Source organism: Lycorma delicatula, chromosome 10 (genome assembly GCF_047948215.1).
Source record: "Lycorma delicatula isolate Av1 chromosome 10, ASM4794821v1, whole genome shotgun sequence".
Taxonomy (NCBI): domain Eukaryota; kingdom Metazoa; phylum Arthropoda; class Insecta; order Hemiptera; family Fulgoridae; genus Lycorma; species Lycorma delicatula.
This window is the reverse complement of record NC_134464.1, coordinates 69,811,721-69,831,716: the sequence shown is the minus strand read 5'-3', so window position 1 is coordinate 69,831,716 and position 19,996 is coordinate 69,811,721. Positions and strand designations below refer to the sequence as shown.

At 28.7% G+C, this 19,996-nt stretch overlaps 2 protein-coding genes across 2 annotated transcripts in view; both read right to left on the bottom strand.

Moving 5' to 3' along the window:
- The window catches only part of LOC142331725 (uncharacterized), a 499,803-nt gene that overhangs the window by 316,991 nt on the left and 162,816 nt on the right, over positions 1-19,996 (bottom strand). The gene's annotated exons all lie outside the window — the stretch shown is intronic.
- The window catches only part of LOC142331408 (RYamide receptor-like), a 177,548-nt gene that overhangs the window by 101,649 nt on the left and 55,903 nt on the right, over positions 1-19,996 (bottom strand). Inside the window, exon 5 of the mRNA XM_075377297.1 lies at positions 12,381-12,598. Coding sequence (XP_075233412.1) covers positions 12,381-12,598 — 218 coding nt within the window. The remainder of the gene's footprint in view (positions 1-12,380; positions 12,599-19,996) is intronic.

The window sequence follows — 19,996 nt, the reverse complement described above, 5'->3', positions numbered from 1 at the left end:
TGTTTGTTGTTTTAAGCTGCCAGTAAACATAAGATGGCATTCAACACTTATGAAGATGCTGCTTAAAGAATTTTTGGCTGTGACGCGGCTGGTCGGTGTTTCGATGTCAGGCCAGAAGAAACCTTTGAAAGTTTCTTGATGAGAATTTTTGATTTAAGGAGTACTTACAATATGTGCGAAGAAGGGCTGTAATGACCTACGATGAATCCGGATTGCGGACAATGAGTATTGTATATAAGGGTGTGTGTGCGTAGCAATTATGCTCTAAGGCACACTTGTGGTGACGTGAAAGATTAAATTTAAAAGTTACCGGATTATATTGCTAAGGGCCCATCGTCTTTTGTTGAGTGTACGTAGAAAGTATGAGCTTAGATTGGAGGTTATCCATTAGGTCAAGCGTAGTTTAAAAGAAGATTGTAAACATCAGGCCGAATGGATGATTGTTGTGGAGTGTATGAAGTATTTGGTTCTTGAGAGGGTAGCTGAGGGATTTTAGGATTAATGATTAGATTGGGACGATGGCTACGGTCCCGTTTTGGTGGTCCGTCCACCAAGATAGGCGCCTTGGCAATCGTCCCCCGGTTATTCAGATTGCGTATAAGATTATGAGTTTGTGTTTATTATTGTTGTGTTATGTATTGTGTTGGAGACTCCGTGATGGTATGCAATTCGGGTTGGGGGGGCTTGTCAGCCTTATTCTCGGGGCGGTTGGATCAATAACTTTGTGTTGTACATTGTGTTTTGTATTTTAATTTTGCCTTTTGAGTTTGATGTACACAAAACATTGCTTTATGTGATGTGTTATTATGGTGTTTAATTTGTCTTTACAAGCTCAAGTTTTTAACTTCGAATCAGTCCAGTTAGTTGCAGTTAGTTGGAAATATATTTGAATTTATGTGGCTCCTTCGGTTTGATTACGCGCGAGACTTCGCGCTTAGCCGGTTAATGTAGTGGTGTAAGGGACATTTTGTGTAGCATGTAATTAGGTAAGGCTTGAAACGAAGGTTGACACTGCCGTTCTATGCGGGCAGAAGGCGGCTAGTAGAACTTTCCCCTCATTCGACGAAAAAAAGATTTTTGGGGCAGTAATTTCTGACTAAACATCGTTCAGCATTTATTGAGTTATTATTTTAACAAAAATAACAAAACGTTGTTTAGAAAAACTTTTTAGATTAATAATCAATCCTTTGTATCACCATTGGTTTATATGGTTTATCGATTATAAGTTAAAGGTTTATTGGATTTCATTATAGAAGGAAGTATAAAGGGTAGATGAAATAAAGCAAGACAAATATTTGTATATTACGGTCAATGATACAAAATTACTAAGAGTGTACGATTTAAGAGGGATCGATTGACAATAATAAAAGGATATGGAAAATGCATGAAATCAATAAGACGAATAATAAAAATAATGATAATAGTAATGTATTAGCCGTATTTCATGTTTTATCAGAAAAAAAAGATAAACCTTTTTCTAATTTAATGATGGTATTGTAAAAGATTTCTGATGTAAGTGGCATTTTTACTCCACTCCAAAAAATTATAAAACTACTCATTTAATATTTCATGTAACACCAAAAATAACATTATAGTATACCAAAAAAGTTCTGATTTTTATTTGCAATATTCTTATTAAAAAACGTATAAACCAATCTAATATAATTTTTTTTTAATTCGTCCATTTTTTGTCACTTCTATTTGTTAAATACTTATCACATATTTAACTTAGAAAACTCTTCTGACAAGATTTTCTGTAAAATTGTTGTGTAAAGCACAAAAATCTTTTGTAATTTTTGTTTTGTGTAAAGCCACAGGTATGTATGACCTTCAAGGTCATACATTTGATAATACAAGATTATCACAAACATCCTTTGGTCTCTGTATAAGAAAACGATATTCTACTGAATTCATTTCAAAACCTAAAGAATAAAATAGAAATCTTCATATACTGCTTTAATCCCGATATAGAAATAAATTGATAGATATAAATCTTGATATAAATATTCAAAACTGATGTACAATTTTTAATCACTACACGTTATCCCATTAAAATATCATTGATGCTAATAATATTTTTCTAACAGATTTAACAAATTTTATAAAATATTAATAAAACATTTACGAAAGAAAAATAATTATTGCACTATAATGTGAATTATAGTGTTTCATATATGTTTCACATATGTTTTTAGTACAGAGTTATTTTTTCTCTTTTTTTCAGCTGTACACTACGAAATTTTCAATATTTTCCATATTGCCTCATGAAAAGGCTGGTTATTTTAAAATTCCTTTTATATTTAATCTGGGTTTTATCAATAAGAATATATTTTTATTAACGTTTTTGTTTTACTAAATATTAATAAACCTTCACTATATTTCTTTTGGAATTCATTTTAAATTTTATGAAAACCAATTAACTTTTTATTCCATTAAAATGACGATCTGTTTTAGTTTCAGCGTAAAATAAACATAAATGCATATCGTAATTTTCAAGTAATATCAATCTCAAAATCAATAACTTGAAATTAAGTACAAATATTTATAAATATAATTGGATATTGTGTATCTTTCCATCCTTACCATATAATACATTGAATAACACATCAACTGTTTGACTACCACGCTTTGTTTTATAAATGGTAATATACCAATATAATTTCAGTTGAAATGCAAATTCTTATGTCAGCAGTTAAATAGGTACGTAACCATTTATATACTGACTTTCTTACCTACACCTCTTTGTACAAAACCAATATGGAATATAAATACAAGTACTACAATTAGTAATAACGTTATATATTATTAATTAGCGTATTTTCTGGAGCCTAAGAAATTTTAAATATATAATTAAATTGTTTTCATATTTAAAACATAATAGAATGCGGTTAATATACCATGATATATCAATTGATATATTCATATATCAAATATATGAATAAACTGCTTATATTACATTGGGATTCCAAACATTTATAAATAATAAATTAATAATTTTATTTTATGTTTGTATTCATAATCATGAAGTTCTTGGTGACCTTACATGAGATAGGCTTTCCAAGGAAAGTATTATGATTTCCCCTTTTGAGAGAAAAATGTTATGGTTTTCAGGTGCCAATTCTTCAATGATTAAAACGTATTGTTAAATTTTGGCATGCCAAAACTATCTAAATGTATGAAATAGACTTCACTATTTATAATACAGATACCATTTGTATAGAAAACATCAATACTTCCAATGAATAATAAACTCTAATATTACAGAGTAATTACAAATGAAATAGAGATTCTAGATGGTTTGTAAAAATTATTTTTTTAATATGGAGCTAATTACTTATATAAATGTACAGAAGATTTCATAAAGTTTGCATCTATAAGTATACACTGTGAGTTACGTGACATACAACATCATAGTACTCAAGTTCATCCAAAATACATATCATGAGCAACATGTCCTGTTCAACAATAGCAACAGCATTTCTGATTGTTTGAAGTCATCTACATCAAGAGGAAAGGGAAGAAAAAAACTTTTTCGTCTTAAATTTCACAAAAAATAGTCATAAGGTTTTAAATGTGGGCCTTTTGGTGGCCAACGTATAACGTCAAGTTTTCTTCAAGTTTACGACCAAAAAAATCTGTTGAATAGTATTCATCCAGATTATTTCGAATTTTAATGTATCAGTTAGATTGAGCTCTATACAAGAATGAAGTTTTCTCATTAGGTTTCTGCGTGTCCGGTAAGAAATATTTACGTAAAACTGTATAATTTATAAGGTATCATTTTCGATAGTTTCAGTAAAAGTTTTCAAATGGTTGGTTGTAGTAATTGTATTTCTAAATTTTCTGATTTAACTGGGCTACGTCAGTATGTAGCGTGAACAAGATAAATTTAATCTTCTAACGCGGTAACTCTTCTAGAACGTTTCTTTCTACACATATTTTATAAATATTTTTTGATGTTTGTTTATACAGTACTTGGTTCTTGTCACTGATTATGTCAAAAAATAATTTTGTTAACCATCCATCCTGATCTCATAGCGGGAAGACTCTCGTCTTTTGATGATCCGGTCGCCACACCATTTTGTTCATCCCTAGACCCGATTGGCTTTACCGGACCTCCGTAAAGCCAATTTCTAGACCCTCAATACTTGATTACATACTTCAGTAAAAGTTATTTTTCAAACTCACCTAAACCGAATCAAAAAAACTAATAAACAGAAATTTACAAATTGAGCTACAACAAAACATTTTTCTCATACCCTCAAAAATTGTTCACAACATAGCAATTTTCACTTTCCTTACTAAAGCAACCAAAACTCCAGTCAACCCAGAACATACAAACAAAACAACCGGGCTCAATTGCCAAACGTGTCTACTCTGGAAAAAAGCACACAAACAGGTCCCTATCCATCCAGGCTAGTATTCTACACTAAATACCCTCTGTAGTCCTTTTCAGCGTCAAAAACCTTAAGAATCTTACAGCAATGAACCATTCATCTCTACATTTCTAGTTAGACTGCAGATCCAGACGAATCAATACCCTCAAGCTTCCTGACCATCTCTCCACGCCTAAACTCAAATTTTGAGCAGACAAATGATATTCAGCACATGATATTCATCATCCAATACTAAACAAACACTGACCAGAGTCAGTCAACCCAAATTGAGGTAGCCTATCCCGAAATGCGACTTTTCGTTAACCGTGAAATTCCTGTGTTTCATTTGTAATAACCCTATATAGAGGGTTGTGCCACAAAAAAGTGGCACAAATAATATAATTACAACCACAACAAAAGAAATTTCATTATAAAAGTGTTAGTGAATGAAGCTATATCACAAACATTATAAAATAAAAAAAAAAATTAATAATCGAAATTCCCGAAAAACACTTACAAAACACTTAACTATTTGTCTCGAATTCGAAAAAAATTGATATTTTTAAAATTAAAAAGTTTCAGTCGCCCCCTGGGCTGTTTTAATCTTACAAAATAATAAGTAGCAAAATAATATTACTCTAAATAGATATCTAAACCATTTATTTTTTTTTGGAAAAGCCCTCTAGCAAGTTATCTAACAAGTAGTTCAACGCAGCGATTGTGAAGCAGATTTAGACCTATGGAATTCAACTTTGGTGTACAACAAGCAAGAACATTGAAATTATTCAGGGATTCCAGAGTAAATTAGTGAGGAGCATATCGGAGGGCCATGGTTTGTGAGGGACAGCGAGAACCATGACTATCTGTGTCTACCGTATGTTCGTAAAGAAATCCAACGATTCGATTCAAAATACAAACTAAAGCTAAAAAAAACATGTGAACTATCTGTTGTGAATCTACTAGACAATAGCGAGTATGTTAGGTGGCTTAAGCAACTATGTGTTGGATCTGGGAAACTGATACTTACGGGTGGAAGGAACTTCATCCCTTAAGTGTTGTGCATTGTCTCAATTTTTTTTTTTGAGCTAGTTGATTATGCTGGTTTTACTAATTCTTGGTTTCATTTCTTATTTCTGTTTTCTTGTGTTATTTTAATAATGTTTTTTTCGAAATTGTTACTCTATTTTTACTTTATTGTTGTAGTCGTAATGCTGTTCTTTGGACTTAATAAATGTAAGCGTGTTTCTTATATATACTGTAATAGAGTTGTATCCATTCCTTTGATGACTCCTCTTCATGCGATTGCTATATTCCGATTTAGTTGTAGTTTGTGTATAAGTGGACTTAAAGGACTACACTACACTAATCTGTATTAAAGGACTACAGTAAATTAATAAACAAAAATTATTTGTCATTTTGGGAAAAGAAAATTTTAATGTTTGGGTAGATAATGTAATTTTATCACCATAAAGATTGTTCCAAACAGAAATATAATTAATTATATTTATATGTAAACTCAAATAATGCTAAAACACATTCAGCATTTTGGTAAAAACAAGCATGTGCTCTTCTATAAATACTTAACGAAATAAATAAATATAATAAATAAATATATATGATGAAATTTTCAGTTATCTGTTGAATAGATAAACGATTGATTTTAGTTTTATTGATTAATTAAGGTTTTCATTATGTTGGTAATAAGTTAAACCTACAACGGTGTTTTACGAGTTTACAATAAACTCGTAAAACTGTAATCAAAATATCTGATGTGGACAGTACATGACTTACTTGTACGCCTATCAAATTGCATATACACATTTTTTTTAAATGAAAAGTACATAAAACTTTATTTCATGAATTATTTTTGATATTTTTTTCATTTTTGTTTTATTGTTATTATTGAATTATTATTTATCGTAAATTTTTAATAAATCAATATGTTCAAATTAAAAAAAAGTTAAAAAAGGAAAAGTCTGATTCGAACTAATGTGCCTTCCCCTTGTAAGAAACAAATATTTCATTAATTAAAATTTCATTTGACTATAACTCTGGAACCAATAAACATAAGTAATACTTATGATATATTGTTGAAAAGCTCTCAATGAGGGTTTATTACTGCAGTTAAGAAAAAAATCAAAATTCTAAATTGTTTTGGATTTTGGCTTTTTTGGACACTTTTGGTTCAGTCGATTACAGTCAAAAAGAGAGGTACACAATTAGATATTACAACAGTCTTAAATTCAAAATTTCAAGATCCTACAGCAATTGTTTTAGAGGTATGCGAGATATACGTACATACAGACGTCACGCCGAAACTAATCAAAATGGATTCAGGGATGGTCAAAATGGATATTTCCGTTGACATCTGAAAACCGAAATTTTTCATGATCATAATACTTCCTTTTCTTCGTACAAGGATGTGAAAATGTTGCACCCTTTTCCTCATAGAATACATTAGATTAAATCTGGTTAAAATGTAATTTTTTATCAACTAAACCAGTAATCAAAGATTTATAACATTAAATTTTATGAATAATTACGTAATTTACTGAAATATTATGTTGCTGCTGTAATATATAATGAAAATATATTGGATAAAAGTAGAAAAATTTGTCTTAAACTAAATTGTCTACAGTTTTAAGTATTATCTATAACAATGAAATCGGGATTTAAAACTTCTTTCTGTATGGATGTTTAGACAAAGAAACCGTTTATTATTAAGTGAGCATTTAAAATTACTTTCACTGTAATAAGATGAATTCGGTTATAAATACATTCGTGTTATTACTGCAGTATTGATTTAAAATACTAATGTTTTCCTACTTACTTTCCTGTAATTTTACTTCATATGATGATTATAAAATTTTATTAAAATTATTCATGCAAATTACAACAAAACTTAAAAGTTTAATAAGCAAATGTTTAAATTAATTTTAAACGTGTATAATAAAGACCTTTTAGTTACATAAATAATGGAAATGTATGAACAGTACTTCAATTGTTTCTATAGTTACTCTACTTTTATGCTGTTTTAAAACATTGTTTCATATTTTCTTTACAAAATGGTTTTAATATTTTGAAGTTACGAAAGGAAAATATTGGGATATTTAAGTAAATAGTGAAATATTATTTTTAAATGAACTATTATTTGATGTCTGAATAGTTTTTACCATTACGAGTTTGTTTGGATTTTTTTTTAATATTGTCAAAAGTGTTAAATACACAAGAAGTGGTTTCTTGTGTATTTAACACTTTTGAGACGTCTCTCTACACTTAACGAAAATGGGTAAAGGTAAATTTTATCTATTTATTAATTTATCTAGATGGTCTTTACTCCACAAATTAAAAATAAAAATGTTTATTTAATAAACGATGTGTGAACGTTTATTAAACGATGTGTGACTCTTTCTGCTGTTACGACGATCATCTGGACCTGGCGTCTTTTAGGGGGGAGTCAAAACCTGAGTCTTGGTGGGGGATTCCCCAATTGAGGCATAAGACACTCAAAAGACCGAGATCCGATCTCTGGGGTGGTGATGAAGGTTACGGCATTGCTGAATTTGTAGTCTCCTCGCTGGGAGTTACAAGCAGGCATAAAGTAAAAGATCCAACCGGCGGCCTAACCTGGTTTGCCGGATAGTAGGTGGGAAGGCCCGTTAGAGTTAAAGGATACTACCTTGGGCTGCGTTATACTTAACTGTGGGTCCGGTTCAGGGAAGGGGTATAAAAAGATAAACAAAAAAATAGGCCGACCTACCTTAGACATGGGTTAACTGAAACTCGGCCACCTAAGAACATAGGTATCCACGATATAGTATTCAAATTCGAATAAATGCAACTATATTAGGATTGAAATCTGAATCCTCTCTACTTCGAAATCAGCTAATTTACGTTATTAATACACGTTATTTATTACTCCATACTTTTTTCAGTAGTAGTAAATAAAATTCTGATTCGAATCCTATTAATTTTAAAAGTTTATTTATTGTTAATTATCAATAGTTTTCTTTTCTTTACTTTTTAGCTCATTATTAACACTACTACTACTTTTATCAGTAAATAAGGATTTTTTTTTCGTAAAAGATCTAAACATCAAAAAAATCATACATTTTAGTAATAAAAAAAAATCCTATTAATTTGCTAACTAATTCTCTCTTCTGTTTCTTTGTTTAATAATTATTTATGTTTAACTTTTTATGATGAAACGTGTATAAGACTCAAAGTCAGAGCCTTTATAAATGAAGTCAAATAAAAATTACTACTTGGCTTCTCAAGTCTCTTTTAACCGTAATAAAGAGGGAATTTCTCAATTTGGCTAGTGTTTATATATCTTCAATGTACGTTTAAATCGGGTAATTTATTTGGTATTGTAATCATTTACGTTTCTGATAATGTAACTGAAAGTTATAAAAAACTTTGGCGTAAAGAACATAAGAATTTAATTTTTTTTATCATAATTGTTTAGCATTTGATTGTTGCACGGTAATTTTTACACCAGATTTGGTTATTTAAAATATTCTCACATTATGCGTTTTCCAGAACGGATTTCCATACCCCCATCACTTTTTCTGGTTAAAAAATAACAAAAAATTAAAATAAATAATGTTTAAATATATTTCGAATCGATTTAAAAATAAATACTTTAAAAATTAAAAAAAAATAAATATAATTAAATAAAAAATATAAAAAAAATTATAATTTAATAAAAAGTTTTATTAATTAGAAAGAAGTCTATGTACTTAAATTATCTCCTTTATTGTAATTCTTTTATGTTGAAAGTCTTAAATTTTTTTAAAACTGAATTTAAAAAAAATATAAAATTGAGAATTTTATTAATTATATAAATTAATGCACTCTTACGGCGAATTTTTTTATAAATAAATAAATTTTATAAAAATGTTAAAGGTTTAAATCCAAGATAAATTTAAGCTAAGATGAAGGATTACAAATGAAAAAAGATATTGAGCAAAAGGACGAAAAGCATATTTTGGCTGAGGTGTTTAAAATTCTGTGTGAAGTAATATCCACGCTCTACCGATCACTTTAAGGAATATCCTTTTTGATGGATCATGCAGCAATTATTTTAAAAGTGCTTTGCGAACTATTACTTAATATGAATAACATATAAATTGGTCCTTTTTTTTAGATTTTAAAACTTTTTTTTTAAAAAGCGCTTTAAAATCCATTACTTAATGCATCTAATACTTTTATGTAGATTTTTTAAATTAAAATTTTCTTTGTTAAAAAAAAATTTCTTAAATAAAAAAATTCTTTATTCTAGAAAATGTAATTTTACACATCTAATAAGAACGATAAGTATTTCTATGGTCCTTTTACCAATATCTCATTGATAAGATTGAAATGCTTGTAGATTTGAAATGCAACTTGTAGATTTGAAATGCTTCGTAAATTCCCTAAGAAAATATTTTTGTCTATTTTTCACACATTTGTCACTATTTTCTAAAAATGTATTATGACAGCTTGAAAGCTTTTCTTCCTTTTCAATATCATTTAATTTTTATTTTGGTCGAGGATATATTTTATAAGAGAAAACCTTTTCTCTTCTTATTCTTCTTCATCTTTATGTAACATATTCGTTAGCGAATAGTTGCAACCGTATGGATAATTACAACTTAGTGTTAACCAAAATGAAGAGCTAGTTATTATCCTCCCTTAATATCTTTTAACCATAAAATTTTTTCACTTGAAAATCTTTATTTCTGTGTTAATATTCAGTCTGTTGAGTAAAAATTCGTTACAAACGAATCTTATCTCTCAAACAAAATTTTAAGCAATCGTTAATTTGAACGATTAGACTTCATCAAAAACATCGTTCAAATTAAGATTCAATAGACAGAAAATATATAGTTAATCATTATATTTGATTTAGGTAAGAACATTACTCAACAATAGACCTATTCATTATTTAAAGTGAGTGATCCCAGTCATGTAAATAGCATTCCAAAAATTTAAAACTGATTCTCTTCCAAGAGGAAATTTATATATATTTTATTTCAACCAGTTTTTCCAGCTTGCTGCTAGATCTGCGTGTGTTTTTGTATAGGCAGATGCAATTATTACTACAGGCCTGCAGCTGCAAATGTAAATGTAAAATGTAAGTGCAAATGTAAGTATAAATGTGACCGATAAACAGTCTTGAGAGACTCAGGTTAACTACTCCTGAGACGTGAGGTTAATAGAAACCCAACCATCAAAGACTACTGATATCCACAGTCTAGTATTCAAATCCATCTAAAAGCAACTGCTCGAACTCTTGTCTTCGAAAATCAGTTGGTTTTGCGATGACAAATTTAACCAATAAACTAACCCAAAGATGTAGCCCTATTTATGCGACCAGGATTAATTTTATTTTTTTCAACATGACTAAAACAATCAAGGTTTAGTGACGCGTTAAACTGAAAAGATTTCAGTTAATATTCTAACAGTACCAAAACTATAGGACGTTGAGTATATGTTCTCCATTAACTATTAATTTTAATCTGTTACTTAAAAGAATGGAATTCAGGGAAAAGTGGAGCGTATTTAAATTTATTTTTGCCATTTCAATTTTAGTGTGTGTTTGATTGTATGTGTTGGTAATATTTTTGTTTTCTTTTCATTTTATAAAGTAAAACAGGAAATTACTTTTTTGAAGGTAGAGAAAATATCTTTATTATTCTTATTTTAAGCTATTTCCAGTCACAATGTTGTTTTATTATATATATAATTTTTATTTTTCCTTTTTTTCTGCAAAGTGTAAACCATATAGTAAAATTTTCCGACAATTGTTATTAACCAAACGGTTTTTTATTTATTTATAATTTAATTTTTTCACAGCTATGGAACAATTGACAAATGACATACGTATTCATTTTTTTCTGATAGGTTTTTTTTGTAATATTTTTATTTATTTTTTTGTATATGTAATATCTGTATAACGTGATGCATATATAAATCAGTCAGGCGTAATTAGTCATCTGATGGTTTAATGTTATTCTCAATCTCTTCCTGTTATGTACTAATCTTTTTAATCCACCGTAATTACTAACTACTTCCTATAACTACAACTATCTGTTTACAATTATCTTCATACGGTCAGTACAATTTATTACGTACAATTTACATGGATCTCTCATTATATGACTCACCAATCTAGTTCGACTCCAAAATTTCACAACTAACCTCTCTTTTCTCTACTATTCATCTTGAGACCTATATTCATTCAAATTTCAAAACTCATCTAATTTTCAACATTTTTAAAATCCCTTTATTCTTTCGATTTCTGATTTTACCTACCGTGCCGGACATACAGCCGGTGGGTGGGGAAGCCTCCTTTGAGTAAAAGGACACTTCCTCGGGCTGCGTATACACAAAAAAAAAAATACCCTACATATCTTTTAAAAACTTCTACTTGTAATTATAAAATTATAAACAAAAAAATGAGAAAAAATGAAAGGTTCATTTTCAACAATTCAAATTAAAAGAAAATGTTAATTTACTCAAAAAAAAAAATACCTTACATTAACGACTAACGATCACTTTAAACGATTCCATACTGTGCCTATTAAGAGAGATATGATTTTTTTGTCTTCGTAACCTCATTTTTCCAGCCCCTGGACTATGGTTGGTGATATCAAAAATTTTAATTTAAATTAGTTTTAGGACCTTATACCAAGAATAGTAGAAACTTTAAACGAATTCGATATTTTACTTAATATGAAAGTTATAGCGATATTTTGTTTTTTCGATAAAGCCACCCCATTTCCACCCCCATGGTCCAAATTTGCCCATTAACAATCTCATGCAAAATTACGGCGCTTATCGTGTCCACAAGAAGATTTTACCTTCTTGTGGAGAAGAAGGTAAAATATATATATATTTTCAGGAAGTCGAATCGTGGTACCCATTAAAATAGGTAATTTTCTTATGAAATCTACTTAATAATAAATAACTATTTTGTTTTCTTTAATTATTATATGAAAAATAATTTTAAATTCTTACCTTTTTTTTATTTTTCATTAAATTTGCATCTCTACTGTCTTGAGCATTACCAGGTGCTCTAGAACCCCATAATCGTAGTGCCATTCTTGAATAAACACATGATATAACGCATAATGGTGTTAAATATTGTACAAATACAAGTACAACTCTATACAACATCATTTGTCGATCTGATAAATGCATATTCTTGCAAAATGGTTTCAGATGAACACGTCCCACTGAAAAAAAAAGTTTAAAAAAGTAGTGAAAGGAAATTAATAATGGTAAATTAAAATTTAAATATGTCATTTTTACGTATTTGTCTAAACATACAATCGTTTACACGCATACACTATGTGCCGCAACAAAAATGTTTTATATTTAATCAATTTGAAACTCTTCGAACCATGGCAATATATTTTCCTTTATAACAGCGATTTTAAGTAATGATGTATTGATATGTAAAGGTTTAGATATAAACGTTTAGGTAGAAAAAAAAAATACTCTTTTTTAAAAATCTAATGCAAAATTTTAATATGACTAAAAACTAAATGTAGATTACTGTTAAATGAAGTTAGAAACTGAAATGAAATTTCCCTTTGGGGAGTAAAACTCAAATACGTGTGTCAGTTGCTTGTTTGAATCAAGTTGATATCAACTTAGTTGAGGAAAGTGAAATGCAAACTTATTAAAACAAAACACCACGAACTGTGTGATGAGGTGAACCTCCAAGCGTGTCAGTGTTATCAGTTAACATAACGTAAATCTTTGATGTTAGTTTCTTTTCTACTTAACACAATGTTGTTTTCGATACTTTATTTGAACAAGTTTTAGTTTCAAATGTTTAATGTAAAAATCTTAGGATCTATTTTATACTGTAAATAGATTTTAAGGCGAATGCGTTAAATATACCCTTCTTAATAAAATTTTTTAATAGAAAATTATTGGCATGATAAATTTTATTACTGCTTCATTTTATATCATTTTTTAATTGATAAAATCTTGCCATTGTATACTGTCCCATGAGGTAGTATAAAACAATGAAAAGTATTGCTATACATCTAAATACAATTTGATTCCAAATTAATAAGGAATATTCCAAAATTAATATGGAATTTATTTTTGGAAGAAATAAATATGGTTTCCATTTTTTTAAAAATAAACTAGTTTAAAAATAATTTTTCGAATTTTAACAGCCATTCGACAAATTATTATATAAGTAGGAGTTTTTACGTTAAAAATTAATATTTAAGTAAAAATTAAGTGGTTTTTTTAAAGGACGTGTCTAAATTAGTATTTTCTAAACTCATTTTTTCAGCTATGAGTGTAACTGTTAAATAATATTCTGTTAAAAGAGCCTAATTATGGAAAAACACATTTGTTGATGTTTTTTCCACATGAATATATAACAAATTTATAACTCGTATATTGTCTAACTTACAAAAGATGATTTATTATTTGATTTGAAAATATTCAGGAAATATGTGACCCATTTTACGATATACTCTTAAAATTCGATTTTAAGTCATGATAAAAGAACGACCAATAAAAAATAAATAGAATTCAAAATAAATTGTTAGCAATAATAATAATAAAATATATATAATAATAATAATACACTATAAATAGTAATAATTATAACCGAGGATTGGTTTACGGATGCATTGCATATTCATCCGCTAAAAAGTCAGATCAAAGAAAGTTTAGACGTCATACACAACAACGGAATTAGGTATACCACAGGCGTTTTCCATACAATCCCATGACTAGTTTAAACTAATTAGTTAGTTCAGACATTAAACTAATGTTTAAAGCCGGCATAATGGCATTACATTATAGAAGAGAGATTCTACTATTAAGATAAGCAGCAAATTCGTGGGCGTATCCTACCCACGTAAATTATAAAGCATTTTAATAATAATCTCTTGGCTGCTTTATATTAACACCGCGCTACCTATTCCAAATCAACCAGAATGCGATACCGCGGTTCAAAAATTAATTATGAAATTACTTTTTCGGACACATTAGCAATTTCTACGAGAGAAATATCTCCGTAGCTTTTTCCAAATATTACAAGGTTAAATTAGATCTATTTTATGGAAAAGTAATAGAGAAACCATCCAACAAGAAATTTTATCGATCCATATTAGCCATTTATACTGATGAATCTAAAACTGAAGATGGTATTGAATACATTATATTCCGTAATAATGATGCTCATTCCTGCATACTACCAAATAAGGCAAGTGTTAATACGGCAGAGCTTATGTGTAATCGCAGACCTTTCGCTTCACGGATTATTTCTTTGAAGAGAGATATGTTTAGACTCGTTAAGCGCGTTAACTGCTATTCGGGAAAAAAAAACTTTGATGTTCTTATCGCAGATATTCTGTCCATTCTATATATATTATAACAAATGTATATTTGTGTGAACTCCAGGCCATGTTGGTATCTCAGGAAAGAAAAGCGCAGTAAAGCAACAGAATGGAAACTAATTCTGAGAATACAGATGATGTATTCCCTATTCAGGTGGCAAATATTAAAAAAAATTGTCCAACGTTATTAAAAATACTTGAAGCGATGAATGAAGAAGATTAAACATTAAATTGAACGCAATAAAAATTAATCCATATAAATGAAAGAGCGACGCAAAAACTTATTCCACAATTGCGTTGACACGATTCAGAATTTACGACAAAAGAACAATAAATTCATATATTCTTACTGGCGAAGAAATATCAATGTTTGGTATATGTGAAGTTCACATATACCACCAAAAAGTTTACTGTTAAGCATATAACTGAACGGTGCACAATTTAAAAAAACCTTGGAAAATGCGTAAATTGAGAAATTTAATTGATATTGATATATTAAATGGTAAAGAAAAAACAGTAATTGCTTACCTTCACGCCAGCAGATTTCTAAGCCGGGTATAGTAAGCCTTCAGCGAAATAAAAATTTGTATTATATTTGACTGTGTATCCCACTGTCTGAAGGTCTTTATACCTAGCACAGGTTCTCTGTTTATTGGTAATTTTTGTGTTTTATTTAAATGTAAGGGGCCTGTACACTCTTAGATCTGACCATCCTGTTGGTGATTTTACTTGACGAGGACCGTTTATTCATAAATAAATTAGTTAATGAAATATTTATATTTGTAAAACTCTTAAATATCACATTTTAATTATGAAAAACATTAAACTTGTATTAGTTTAAGCTTTTATTTACTTTAACCATTTAGATATAAATTCGTTATACATATAACGACATTATGCCTACATTACAATGTAGGCATATATTTTTTCATTCTTTTTAAATAATCCTCACATTCTAATCCGTAACATGGATTACAGTTTAAAAATGTATAAAATGTATCTGGTGGGAGGAAAAGATAAAAATAATTTTTCAATATAGTTCTTAATTCACAATTTATGAACTTTTATATTATTATTTCCTTTACAGTCAAGAAACCTAAAAGTGTTATTCATATTGTTATACTGAGTTATTTAAATAGTTTTAAATTTATACTATAAAAGTTATTACGCAATACACACTGTTTATAACAGTATAACATGTATTAATAGTCTGATTCTATAAATATTTTGCGCAGCTGGCAGTTACATAATTTTTAAATAAAATATTCTAGGTGGCGTGTTAGCATAAAAATATTTTATTTCTTTTGAAAAGAAATTTTTGTAAAATTATAATTTTTGTGTGGTTGTGAGGATTTTTCCTGCTGGATTCATTGTAGGTCTAAAAGCTCTTTGATAAAGAACCCTTGAACAAACAGACGTTAGAACAAACGATAAATGTACAACTAAATTACTAATATAATATTCGATGATAATGTCAATGAGACATAGCATAAAAATACAAAAGACAATTCGAATAATTATTTCCGTAAAGAAAATGCGCTGTATATTAAATAATACTGGCAATAGACATTTTTTTTGTGATTACCGCTACAAAATTTAAGCATTAAACGAATATTTTCAAAATATGAAAAAAAATTCAGCTGTGACGGATGCTACTTCTCAGTCATCATATCACCAAATGTATGATATACTTTTAGAGATGTGATTCAAAGTCTAAAATAGACTAGAATAAACAGTCTGCTCATGTCAGGGACAAATAAACGGATTTAAAAGCGCTCATTGAATTCCTACTGAAAATATATACTATTTATAATCAGAAAATATATGTTAATTTATGTTAATAATCACGCTTATGTTAGAATCATCAAAGACTAATATTAACCAAACTTCTGCAGCTCAGTATTGGATAAACAGGATATAAAAAATTAAAAAAGGAACAAAAATGGGCTTAATAAAAAAAATGCATTCAGTATTTTCTAACCATTTTAATGATTTAAATCATAAATGCATAACATAAATATTTTTGATATTTTAAGAATTACATCTTAACACAACTTTGTACAAAATGTATAGACAGTTCAAATGTGATAATTTTTTGACCATGATACATAACAGAAGAAAACCATCAGAAACAACCCAAAAATAAACAAGTGGAAAAAATGCACTAAGTTATTGTAAAAAAGTTAGTAATTTATGTACATTTTTTAATCTCATTCAGTTTATTGTGTTTATTTCTTTTAAAGAGAAATTTAAAAAAAATAATGTGAACGACAAATATTATTTTATAGGAAAAAGATTAAAAATTACTAAACTACATCCATGAATGTGGAGACAATTTGTGAGAAAAATTTAATAATGAAATAAGTTTAGAATGTAGGAACGTTAAAATTTTAATTTGTTTTAATATATATAAAACTTTCCTAACTTATTAATCATACAAATCCCGATAAACTTTTTTCATTTAATTCTTGAAAAAACTTTTTTATAAATTGAGTATTGATCTGTTGGAAAATTAGGATGGTGAGAAGATAAACCCACTTATTTTATACACAGCTCGGTAATCTCTACCATTATAATGAGAGTACTTGAATTGGTTTTTCATTTAAAAAAATGGTAATTTTAAAAGTAGGCTGTAACATAAGCCCGAATTTAAACGAAATTTTATTGTTGGAATTGTTATAATGATTGAGAAGGATAGAGAATTTAGCATTTCATAAAATTTATGACGGGACGTTCTTTTTTTTTTAAATTTAATTAACGAACGCTACATCTCTTCCTTGTTGAATCATATGTTATTTTATTTTATCAGCTTAAATAGAATTTTATTAAAATTTTGTAAATATCATTTTCATAAACGTAAGGGTTTAGGTGTATTATTGACATTTGTAACAAATCATTGCTAAAAATAATACAATCATCTTCAAGAATAAAAACATTTAAGCTAAACAAAAGGTTGCATTTCACCATATCAAACAAAATAAAACGAGATGATATTTAGCTATACAAGCGACAGCTGCTCTATGTTCACCATAGCAACTAGCTGTATTCAAAAAATTTATTGATATATCTAGTATTTCAGGTGATTTATTTATTGATATATCGAGTATTTCAGGTGATTTATATTCTTCGTTATCATAATGAAGACTGAAAAAGGATAAAGTAACAAATAATGTACCTATTTATTTTGTAAATATATATATTTAACTAAACCGGGAATTAAAAAATTGAAAGGATAAAATGAAAGCTCTTGCAATTACAAATTTTCAATATAATAACAATAATATAAATCTACTACTAGACCAAATTGGTTAAGAATGAATATTTGAAAAGCTGACTTGTAATAATATATCGAATTTCAATTGTGTATTGTTACTGTAAACTTAAATGGGTTGTAGTAACACATATTTTTACACATAGTAATTTATTACATCACCATGTGGAATATATGTATATAATGTGTGTGCGTGTGCTTGCGCGTGTGTGTGAGTGAGTGAGTGAGAGAGTAGAGAGAGAGAGAGAGAGAGTGAGCGGACGCGAGTGTATCTGTGTGAGTTTAGCAGTTGCCTGATAATATTGTTTTGATAAAACTGGTCTTGACTATGTTTTTAAATTATAGGTCACACGACAATGTAATGTGGCTAGATAATTAAACATTAGGCAAATTAAGTATCTACTGTACCTTGTATTAATTTATTACATCATGGTGTGTGTGTGTGTGTGTGTGTGTGTGTGTGTGTGTGTGTGTGTGTTACTGTTTAGATTATCTGATAATGCTTTTAAATTATACTGGAAGTCTAGGTAAATAAAACTTCTTTCTTTCTTTTTCCTGTTTAGCTTTCGGTAATTACCATTCAGATAATACTTCAGAGGATGATATGTGTGAGTATAAATGAGTACAAATAAGTATAAGTGTAGTCTTGTATAGTCTCAGTTCGACCATTCCTGAGATGTGTGATTAATTGAAACTCGACTACCAAAGAACACCTGTATGTGGATACAGGTGGATCTAGTATTTAAATCCATGTAAAAATAACTGACTTTTACTAGGACTTCAACACTGGAACTCTCGATTTCCAAATCAGCTGATTTTGGGAAGACGCGTTCACAACTAGACCAACCCGGTGGGGAGGAAAATAAAGACTAGCTGTACTTAATGTTTATCTATTTTCATCAGTTTACATGAATGATTTTTAAATTAAAAATTTATATTTATAACTATACTTATAGTTTTAAAGAGTATAGTTATAAATATAAATTTTTAATTTAAAAATCATTCATGTAAACTGATGAAAATGGATAAACATTAAGTACAAAAACTAAACTATACTCTTTTTCACAAGATTTTGAAATGTATTCGATGTCATCAGTACTTAAGTAACATTTACAGAACTTCTTAACACCTAAAATATGAAGAGGAGGTTTTATTGTAACATTGCTTTTTATAACTAAATTTTACAGATTGTTTGTAAATTCTATTTTACTGTACACTTTCATAAATCCATTATTTATTATTTCATCTTTTACTTTCATTCTTTTAATTCATCTGTTTACCAGTTAAGAATTCTGTGTGACAAAATTACAACTAACCTTTAGTATAGTGAACTTTTAACATGTTTAACTAAAAATCTTTATAAACAAAATCAGATATCCATCAATAGATTAAAGAAAAGTTTGTTATATCAGGAATAAGAAAGTTTGAGAAAAACAAAGGTAATTATTCCATTAGTACAATTAAATCATGAAAAATACTTATGATTATCGTATACTAAGTAGTGTTGGTGACATGCAGCATCCCTGCCTCACTTCCCTTCCAATTCCTAATCTTCCTGTCATTTTCATCTCCTACCCTCACTTTTATTCTCTAATTATAGTACAGCGATTATAGTAATTCTTTTCAATGCTACGATCCCGCTTTATCGTAGGAGGTGACTGGAACGTCTCACGTTCGTCTTCTTCGGGGCTCTCGACTAATAACTACTGGAGGGAGAACTTTAAAGCATTGCATCGTTAACATGCATCTGAATGTGATATCTTGGTTGCAACTAACTTAGTGGTCATTGGATTCAACAAAAATCCCAAACCTTTTGAACTTGTATGTCACTTTAGGTCTCACTGTACACTGAGGTTAGAAACAGCTACTAACCGACGTCTGACTATTCCTCTTTCCTGTTTACATTAATACAAGTGATAAGAAAAGGAATAATCCTATTCTCCATAACAGGACAAATTGGAACTCGTATCGTAGCTCGTTAGTGGAAGAGT